Source organism: Coturnix japonica, chromosome Z (genome assembly GCF_054131305.1).
Source record: "Coturnix japonica strain WE chromosome Z, WE-NBRP24, whole genome shotgun sequence".
Lineage (NCBI taxonomy): Eukaryota > Metazoa > Chordata > Aves > Galliformes > Phasianidae > Coturnix > Coturnix japonica.
The window spans coordinates 42,677,494-42,688,834 of NC_140702.1; the positions used below are offsets into that span (position 1 = coordinate 42,677,494).

Sequence of the window (11,341 nt, forward strand, 5' to 3'; positions counted from 1 at the left end):
TTTTAAACATTATTCACATTTTACAGTATGCTTGTTTATTTTTGTATATCTTAATGTATGCAAGCTTAAAACTACAGGATGACTTCGTTTGGTGTTGGTTGTTGTTGTTTTTTTAAATGCTCACCTTTAGCTTTAGGGTCTTCTCTGAGTTTTCAGTCTTCCTTTCAGCTATTTTAAGCTTCCTTACCTCCTCTGACTTTCTAAAAGAGCTCTTTGGGGACAGAGACCTTGAGCGTTTCACAGGTGGTTCCTGGAGAATAAAACAAGGACATGGTTGAACTAGTTGGAACACCGGATTATAAAAGACATGCAGAATTAAAGAAGAAGTAATTTTGAATACTAATAATGAATTATAAAAAAAAAAAAAAAAAAAAAAAATCTGCATGGAATACCAGAGAAATAACAAGCAGAATTACCACAGCGCTACCACTAAAGGTTTCTCTGTGACTCGTTAATGAGAATATTCATTTACATTTACATTGTTTCTTTCAGAATAATGATGTCCCATTAGGGAAGACTAAAGGGTTATAGACTCAGAAATGCAAGAAATCTCATTACAAAGGAGGGGATAGAGGCTGGTCTAATTGCTCTATAAGGGTCCAAGGTTACACTTGATAGGACAACCAGAAACAAGAGGGAAAGGATTTTTTTCCCTTTGAAATAGTTTAACACACTGTGAAGTTGAAGGAACAATATGCTTGAGGAATATAAATACAACAGACAGTAGATCTTACACCATAATGACCATATGGTCATTAACTATAATGTGACTAACTAGAGACAAGAATATGTGTTTATATTATGTACAGCTTCATATAGCAATCTGGAGAAAGAATATGTGAAAGTAACACTTAACTGGGCAGCTTTCTTGATCACTCTATGTCATAAGTCCTAACAGTAAAGAAAGACAGACCTCATCAAATTAGACTTTCTGATTTTCAGATTAACTTTGGTTAAGGGCAGTGAAACATTAATACACAATTAGCAACTCTAAGATAAAACACAATTACAAAAATAAATAAACTAAAATAAAAAAGAATGGTAATTGTAATTACTGATGTTACTTGCTTCCATTTTCACTGTAAAATAACTGATTTAGAGCAATTCAGCTTATTCTTGACAGTTCTTTTATGTAACGGAAGAAACCAGAAAGAATTATTAATGAACATTTACAAGGGTATTTCCAAATGTATGCTTTTGTACACAATATAAGTCTGTACTAAGAATAGGTCTCCTTGAAATAGGAAGATTACTACTTTTTTTTCCTAATATTCTTGTAGAGATATTCAGAAGTTCCCTTCCATTAATAACTGCTGATATTAGTCAGCAATGCTTTTAACATTGCACTGAATGAGATCAATCCCTTTGAGATATCTAAAGCACAACATTTCAAGATGAACACACAAAAATTCTACTCACCTTCAAAGTCTCAAATTTCTCAAATAAGTCAATACCTCAATAAAACTACCTAATTCCAAATCACTGCATATTCATAATAACTCCCTAAAAAAATGAAGCGCTTCATTTTTGAAGAAATGGTTAATTAACACCTAGCAAAACTTTATATATGTATAAAGAAGACTTGGAAAATACATGATTTTTCTCAAATCAGGAATAAATGGTCCAAGTACTCCATCCATTGCTAAAGATGAAGATAACAAAAGAAAAGATATGGACCAGCCATCACCAAGGGAAATCAGGTAGTGAAACTCTAAGTTGGAACAGAGAAAATGCAAAAAATATAGGAAAAAATTAGATTTAGAGATCTGCTGCTTTAATCTAAGGTGATCAGATACAATAAGAATGTAACAGTTTTTCTTCAATATAATAATTTTTTAAATAGCTACCTAGGGCTGTGCCATGGATCTTTTCTACAACTGAAATATAGAGCCAAGTTATGGAAATAATAGAAAAAATTCTAAGAATTGAGAGGAATGGAAATATTGTGCTGTGAGTACAGGCAGGACTGGTGATGAACATTAAGAAACACGCTATTCTTTTAACACATTTCTACCTGCTTAGGTACAGGTCTTTTGAGAGAAGGAGATGTGCCCTGGCTTTGCAGTTGCACACAGCCCGTGCAAAGGCAATCTTTGTTCAGAAGAAGGCAATTTAATTTTTCTACCAAGACAGAATAGACTGTGTAGTAAAGTACACTTAAATTTGACTGCCTGAGGCTGCTGCAAAACTCAATTTGGAAGATGGCATCTGTAATTCTCTTATCACAACTGAAAACTTTGCCGCTACCATCAAGCTTAGGCATATGATTTTTAATTACATCTTCAAACACTGCAGTAAATTTAGACATATGTATTAGAAATAAACCCAGACTTTCATGTGTGTGTTAAATATTTCCTAAATGTCTAGGAATATAAAAAAAAGTCCAGTTATATGAGCAAAGAACAGGAATCCAAGTCAGTCAAGGGTACCAACAGAAAACTTTCCAACAAATGATCTTAAATCGTATTTATAAAAGGCTAAAGCAAGTAGTAGACAAACAGAAACTTGTAATATTAATGGATAGGCAGCTAGGTGGTGGAAGATATATTGTGAAGAAATGGCCAATAAGTGAATGTGTCCAACATATATTAAATTATAGTAGAGGTAGTACAGGAAGTGCAAAAAGCAAAGATGGCAATTTCCTGTTGCCAACATGTACCATGAAAGACACAGAGAAGAGAGCAAAGGGAAAATTATAATCTGGGATTCAACAAATTATGTGTCAAAGTCATAAGGGAAGCCAGATAAATAAATAAAACAAAATAAAATTAAAAATAATAACAATAATAAATAACAGCCAAAATAACAAAAAATACCAGGGAAGTTCAGCAAGACATGTCTAGGATAACTTTTCTGAAGCATACAGATAAGAACAATGTCTGCTGCCAAGATACAGCTCTGAAGGCAGTGGGCAGAAATCTTAATGTATTTCATCCACTGAAAAAAATGAGGAACAGTGTTGAAGGTGAGCCACGGGCTGACAGAGCATAAGATGCACAGTTTTTTTAGGAAAAAAAAAAAGCCAAATTCTTGATTCCTTATGTTTCAACAGGAGCATGTATTAATTCCTGCATTTAAAGAGATCTACTGTATCTTGAAAGTATATGAATACTAAGAGAAATGCTGTAGAACACATATCAGTGCAAAACAACTACAACTCCCATGTATCACAGAAGCTTTACATCAGAAAAAGTGAACAGACAAGGGCCGTGTTACTGAATCAGCCAGGAAAATAAGGATGACTGATTAATATGGTTACATATATCACAGCACACTAAGTTATAAAGTTTTAGCTTCCACAGTTCTAGGGAGATCAAGTAACTGACTTCTTCTAACTCTTTACAGAAAACAGTAAGTCACTATACCACTTTTCACAGAAACTGGACTGTATGAGTTACAGCTGCCACTAAGCATGCACTTAACAGCATCAAAAAACCCAACAAACATTCATGTTCAACAAAGCCCTATAACCACTGTATCATCTGTGTTGCAAAGCTGGTTTTATTACTCTTTACCACTGCAGGCATGGGATTTGGACTTCTGCAGTTCCCAATAATTTGTGCTAGCCGATGCATGCGTACATATCCACATACTCTGCAGAATCAAACAGTTTGAGGTACATGGTTACATGGCTCCACATCTCAATTGATCACACTAACAACAAGTTTCTGTTTTGTCCCAAGGGTCTTCTTCTTAAGACTTTTCCCAATTATCTGTAGCAGAAAGCTTTTCTAGCAGTGGGACATCAGAAAAAATAGCAATATTCACTTGTATTTTCAATGCATATTCTGAGATCTTAAAGCCAGAATGTTTCTAAAAGTTATCTTTTTTGCCTAAATATGAAGGCTTTTTAGTCTGTCAGTTTATTCCCCAAAAGATTTAAAAGGGATTGTGTAAACAAATGAAAAAATGTGCATATCAAATAATTAAATAGTATTGAAAGAGCAGGACTGGATCTACATATTAAATCAGGAAAATACAACTGGATTTTAAAGTTGTTATTTAGCCTCTCTTAAGAGCATAATTGATCACTGTGTTAGGAATAAACCAGTTAGTGATCAAAATGGCACACTTCTCCCCCTGCATCATCCTGGGCTCTGCTTCACTCCAGTGCTGCTGATTCCTCTCTATCTCTGGACAAGCAGCATGGAAGGGAAGTCAAGCAGGACTGTGGTCAGTCCTAGCAGCTCCTTAGTTCTGCTCCTTCCTCCCATATTTACTCAGCTCCTGCATGGGATCTCTACAGGCCACAGACACGGAGATGAGATCTGTCATGGGATGCACTGTGGTTATCTGCTCTACACTGGCCATTTCCATGGGATGCAGAGAAATAATTCTCTGGTGCCCAAAGCACCTCCTCCCTGTCCTTCTCTAACCTCAGCATTCACACAACTATTTCTCACTTTTTTCTTCACTCCTCACTGCCTACGCAGTACTCCATTTAGACAAACCTTGCCTGCAGGGCAGCGCAGTGGTCTATGGATTGGTTGCTGGAGCTGGCTGAAAGCGGTCATGTTTGGCATGGGCCAGCCCCAGCCTCACCTCACAAGGGCACTTGCAGGCCCCAGCCAGCACTGGGTAATGTAGAAGGAAAGTCAAGCATAATACAAAATAGTAACAAATCCACAATATACTGATTTAGATATGTCATGTAAAAGACAGAGAAAATAGAAACGAAAGGCATGGAGCTGGTAGAGTGGGAGGAGGCAACAAAGATGCTCAGAGGGCGGGAGCACCCGTCCTACAAAGAAAGGCTGATGGAGGTGGGCCTGTTCAGCCTGGAAAAGAGAAGGCTCTGAGGAGATCACACTGTGGTCTATCAGTATGAAAAAGGATCTTATAAGCAGGACGGAGACAGACTTTTACAGTCTGATAATGAAAGGACAAGGGAGAATGGTTATAAGCTAAAAGAGAGGAGATTAGGTTAGAGGTTAGGAGGAAATTCTTTACAAAGAGGGTGGTGAGGCAGTGGAACAGTCTGATTGCAAAAGCCATGGTGCCCCATCCCTGAAGGCATTCAAAGACACGTTGGATGGGGCCCTGGGCAGCCTGGGCAGGTGGAGGGCAGTCCTGCTCACAGAAGGGGCTGGAAATGGATGGTCTTTGAAGGCCCTTCCAAACCATGCCATTTTAAGATTCTACCATGATTATGTTCTCAGCAACAACCAGATTTTTCTTAAATATCCCTATGTAGTAGAGCAACTATGTCAAAACCTATGATAACCACTGTTTCCTGTTGGGACACTAACATTAAGCTTTAAGTGCTCTAAAACAAATGCTCTAAAATGTATGTTTTTGACAAAATAACACACAGTAGATACTGTTAAGTCAGAAAAAGCCATACAGTTGTATAAGCAAAAAATATGAAATAATGAGAAAGACTTGAGTTTTCCAAGGGAGCAGATGGTCTACTCCTGCAGACTAGTTCAACAAGAAAGAAGCACGTTCCAATTTGCTTCCATGCTCTAGAAACCTATTTCAAATTTTTCATATTCTACACAATCACAATTCAAAATTTACACTGGATGGGAAGCGAACACACTCACAAACATAACCACATAGGCTCTCTGCATAAATCAAATTAAGTCACAGAATTATTTACAGATCCATTTAATTAGCTACAGTTTACAGATGTTACTGTTATCTAGTGCCTAAATTAATGACAGGTTATCACCAAAGGGGCAGTCCAGCACTACAGAGAATGAATTTAAAGAATTTCAAATTGACATAATTGTGATATTTTATATATAAAAGATGCTATGTCATATTATAAAAATGAATTTGGAAAAAAGAAAAAAAAAAAAAAGAATGTTTCATTTATAAAAACATAACTGTATACGTTTCTCTCATTTTCCTTCTAGGATAAGATGGTCATTCAGATAAATACAACAAAATGCTTGATAAATATTCATTCTAACAAACCTACATAGACTTGAGCCTCCAAATATTCCATTTAATTAAGAATCCCTTATTCAGTATTTAATAAGGTAAAACTTTTACTCCCAACAGCTACTCTAACAAGTCTTTGGCAGATAACACAAAAACCATTCAAACAAGCTCCAGAATTATAAGCAGCATCAACAGATATTACAATTATTATCTGGACACTTGAGCAAAAATATCTGGCATTGCCAGTGTTATTTATACACCAGTACACTAGACAATAAACTATCCTACCTCATGCTTTCTTCCAGTCGTTACATTGATGCTTTTCAGTGTATCTGCAGTGTACAAATTATGCTCTACCAGGTTAAGATTTGCTTTTTTCAATTTTTCCTTTAAAAGCTCAATTTCAGATTTTTGCATGGTGATAAGGCACTCCAGCTCTCCTAAAGAAGGTTGCTGCAATTCCTAAAAAATGGTAGTGTGGATAGATTACATTAGTAACAATAAAATCAGAAACACAGTACACCACTTAGATAAAACTGCCTAGAGAAACATAATATTACCAATACTACAAAGAAACATGGAAGACCCATAGATTATGCTGCCTTTGAAGATGTATTATAAATTAAAAACAAGCAAAGAAAAAACAGACTCTTTAGTGTTAATGAAACATTCCAAAACAACAAAACCATGTTTTCTAAATCAAAATTTGGTCTAAAAAATGGTTGATTTTATAAAAACACTTCTTCTGCAGAAACTTGTTCTACTATGGTATTGTACTTCAAATGCAGTTACAATTTCTTGACAAAATGCTTTAACTCCTAGACTTGTTTCTGATGAAACGTCTACTTGGTGGGTATCAGTGTACTACCAAACGGAGAAAAAAAAACCAAAAACACAAAAGCAGAACTTAATTAGTTCTGTAAAGACATTTTTAGTTAGAAAGTGCTCTGGAAATGCACATTTTTAATGTAAATCTACAGCCATAATGCCAATATCCTCAGGACGAGTGCTGTAGACAAACTCAAAAATTAAAAGGATAATCCTAGATCTCAGTGTTATTCAAGGCAGATACATAATTTCATGAAGCCACTAAATTCTAGGACCTGCCCCATCTAGCTAACAGTTCCTTGGCACAATGCAACACTTTCACACACTATTCATCTCCAGCGTTTCATAACATCTTTTAAGATCAACAGGTATTTTCACTGATTTCAGATATCTTTTAAAGCACCCCTTCGATGTCCAATGGTGGGCTCATGTAAGTATGACGAAGAGTGCTTACACTACACTGCTTGATATCTTACTTCTTCTCAGCTGAGTTTTCATTACTACCTGTGATTATACCCGCTCCATCACAACCACAAGGCAAAACACTGGTAGCTCAGCACAAAGAACAGTTATTTGTCTGTTGTCGTCTACAGTGATCACAACGGGAAATACATTAGCTCAAACCTCCTTCACAGTGCTTTAAGGCTGGACACAGACATTCACCTTGCTAACACAGCTGTGCCATAAAAAGATAATAGAATTCCCAGATGGTCAACAGAATCAGGCAGTTGGAGGCTAGCACCCCAACACCTCTGCTGAAAGGAAGTATTATGCCAGCTCCCTCCTTATTTGTTTGCAGGAATAGAAGGGCAGATTACTTTGAAAGATCAGTGCAAGTACCTTGAGCTGACACACCTGACGTTGTATCGCACTGGCTAGGAAAAATTCACCGCCAATGGCACTATAATAGCAAAGACATCAGCTATGAAACAGTGGTCTTCAACAACGAAGCTAGAACCAGAAGACAATCTTCTCAAAACATTATAGTTTTATATTGCACATGCTTACTCTAAGTAGTCAGATTCTGGCAGCCAGACTTACTTGCAACTGTTTGAACATATTCTGAAGACAAATACTCATTTCACTAGAGAATAAAGTATTTTACGAACAATAATCAGATGCTCCTACTCTCTCAAATACAGGAATTCCCTACATAATAAAAATAAGGTATATTGACAAAAATCAGAAAAGGTAGCATCAAGCAATTTCCAAATTCAGGCCAATCAAAGTAGAAACAGAAGGACTGAAAAAAAATCACGCTGTTACCAAGATGTTACCTGTATGATTAATATTTGATGGAAACAGAGTAAAAGGCATATCTGTATGATTTACTGCTATGCAGAACATAAAGCATTTCACAGTAACCACTACAAATTCAGTTTCTACACATAAGCCTTAAATGAGAATTACCAAGCATTTCAACAAAATCATAACTCATAACTTATATAGCAAACAAGCACAGGAAGGTTGTCAATGCTTTGCTGACTGATCTGTAAATAATTTCTAACATATTTTGCATAATTGTCACAAATGCCATTTCTACCAACTGTATCTGCAAAAGGCCAAGTCTATATCTAAAAGAAAACTACATGACAGAGGAAATAGAAGTAAAATAGAAAAATGAGCACAGAAGTCATGTACTGAAAAGAACATTTAAAAGATAACATGGATTTTGCTCCTGTAACCAGAATTTCAGTATAATATATAAAACGCTGGGGGAAAAGAAACATTCTAGAGAATGAAAACAATGCCAGAAGGGAAATTTCTTTACGTTTCTATTATATGCTTGATATTTTTAACTGAAATAGACACCTACTCTAGTTTTACTATTTATCAGCCACGATAATAATTCTATGTGAACACAAGCAGTACAGTTACATTAATAACTAAAGAAGAAAGACAGTTTCAGTCTCTTACAGACATTTTCATTCATGATGCCAAGAATGACGTTTTTTAAGTCTAGAACTATTAAATATTGCTGACTTTTGAGCTACAAGAACCAAAATATAATTTAGCTAATGATTAACTTCATACTGTTTTACTGCTTTTTAATTTCCTCTATCAAAAATGAAATGCACAGTTTTGTGATATGTAATACCATTTAAGAGTCACAGAATTTATCAAATCCTTACTCCTATATGTCAATTAAGTCTTGTAACTGATTTAACCCTGTTCCTCTACTGGTTTTATTCTTGGTTTAGTTTGATTTGGTTTTGCCTACTCACTTCTTCTCCCAAATGATATTTCTTGAAATTACCATGCAGTGATACTTATTTAAAGTTGTAAACCATGAAAGTACAGTTTCTAGTAAAATTCCTACAACAGTCTTTGTGCACATGCATACACTAAGTTCTTATGAAACTAAGAATAATGTTAAAGAAGTCATAGGCTTTAACTCATGCCTCCAAAATGCCTGTGTTTTTACCCTCAAAATTTTCAGTAGAATGTTGTTATTAACACCGAAATTGCTACACAGCTTGGGACTATGACATCACCAAAACCTGCTTTATTTTTCAGTTTGTACATAGCTATGAATGCACTGTAAACTAAGGTGAACCATTTGTAAAATTGAGGTTTTGTATATCAATGGACGGCAATTAAAGACAGCATTTTCTGTTGAATTTAACATTTTCTTCACCTTCTGATAAATATTCTACATTTACTAACCTACAAGACCCCATCCACCTAAATATTAAGGGGATTTTTTAATAGTTTTTTTTTTTTTAAATGAGAGAAGAAATGGATGACATTTCTTCCTCTGATCTTTTGTTTCATTTTAATTCCCATTTAACTTTATGTTGCTAAAGATTTGTGTTCTGAGTATCACTGCTTAAAAGAAAAAAGAAAAATCAACAAAAGCAAATTCTTCAGTGAAACGATTTTGCTGTTATGTGAATCTCAGTTCCTTCTGTATAAAACATGACTTTGTACAATACATAGAGTTCCAAGATTTATGAATGAGGAAAGAACAGTAATTTGAAAAGCTCTCTTCTATTTCCTTGCTTATTCATTATCAAGTTTCACTTGTGAATGCTTGTTTATTTACATACATTGCTCAGACTAGAGAAAGTAAGCACATATTTGCCAGAATATATGAATTAGGAAAACAGCATTTTAGACCTAACACCCTAACAGCCTAACACTTGTCTAACAACCACGCTTGTTTTTTGTTTTTTTTTCTATCACATTCCAGGAATCAGATGCCATTTCCCAGATATACGTAAGTTTCAGGAAAAAACTCAGAAGCTCTTTATGTAAGAGAAATAATAATCCAGGTCTCCTCTTATTCTGTTACTAAATAAGCTAGCTGGGCAGCTGAATCAGAAGAAATGCTCAGCTCAGCATCTTTTGGCAGCTCCTTGGAAATTTAGTCACCTCTGCAGCACCTGCCTATCTCTTTGTTATTACACATACTTCTAGAATGGGTACCACAAGCGAACTTTTGCAGAGCAACTCAGCCTATCTGGACCTTGATTCCAGGCACCACTGTTAATTCCTACAAGGGGTTAAAGAGTTTCTGCCACCCCTCCATTCTCATAACATCATATTTGTCAGCCTCCAAAATCTGTAATTTAAGTAATACGAAAAAAATTACTCTGATCATATGTGCAAGTCATTCCGAAAGTAATGTATCTTACTTATTTGTGTGGAAAGTAAAACAGGTACAAAGAACACGATAACACTGTTTGATAAATTCTTGGCTACAAGACACTATTTTTCAACACTGTCATCACCAATAGTTATGCATTTATACCTGTGATGAACAAGAGCCTGCATGCCATGCTCATAAGAACTCCACCACTGGAGGTGACCACTGGTATTGCTGCCGGTGTTGAAACACACTACCCAATGCCTCACTGTGCTTACAACCACTGCCGAGTCTCCAAAAACACTCAGCAAGAGTCAGTGAATGTCAGTGGGTGCAATATTTTCCATGTGAAAAAATTCAGTTCCACATATGTCTCACAGCAAAAATATGTAGCGCAATATTGGTGGGAAAGTGTAAGAAAACTGTTAGATGACACCATGAACTGCAGACTGAGCACCCACCTATTGAAGGGCTGTGGCTGGCCTAGGGAGTACAGGCAAACTGACTGCGCCTGTACTTCCCAAGTGACCAGGAGTAGCTGAAGCCACATTGGGCTCATATAAGGGACAGCCACTGAAGGGAGAGGTTGCTTCCTACAGCATAGCCAGAGATTTCCCCTCACCAGTTGGATGAGCTCAACTCTTCCACCTTTAAATAACTGTTGGCCTACCTGCAAATATTTTGCCTGGTATTGCCAAGAACCTGTCAGAAGCAATTTTACTTCTTTGTGAGCAGAACAGAAGGTTCAACCTCTAATACCATACCACCAACATCCGCCTCTGACATCTTAAGCCGATATGGTAAAGTAGGAGGTGTTACTTTTGGAACAGATCTTGTAATAGCGAAGAACAGAGAGAGTAAAGAGAACAAAAATATTTTTTGAAGACTATGTAGTCAACACATAGGGAAGAGTCCTCGAACCAGGTATGAACTGCGTTTTATTAATGAGTAGAAACAGAGTTCCTGTTATCCAATTAATTCTCCAATTACTTGGGAAAACAAATGGAAAAAAAGGGTGGAAAAAGTGGTCTGGTG

At 36.1% G+C, this 11,341-nt stretch overlaps 1 protein-coding gene across 16 annotated transcripts in view; it reads right to left on the reverse strand.

Annotated features, from left to right (window-relative positions):
• The window catches only part of CNTLN (centlein), a 177,211-nt gene that overhangs the window by 97,314 nt on the left and 68,556 nt on the right, over positions 1 to 11,341 (reverse strand). For 12 of the 16 annotated variants that reach the window (XR_014939174.1, XR_014939173.1, XR_014939175.1 and 9 more), the window contains 2 exons: positions 6,178 to 6,351; positions 125 to 250 (listed from right to left, as the gene is read on the reverse strand). Coding sequence is in view for 13 of the 16 variants with exons in the window: in XM_085528300.1 (XP_085384426.1) it covers positions 125 to 250; positions 6,178 to 6,351 (300 nt within the window). In the remaining 3 variants the exon portion in view is untranslated. The remainder of the gene's footprint in view (positions 1 to 124; positions 251 to 6,177; positions 6,352 to 11,341) is intronic. The other 4 variants (XM_085528301.1, XM_085528295.1, XM_085528294.1 and 1 more) reach the window with 1 other exon arrangement.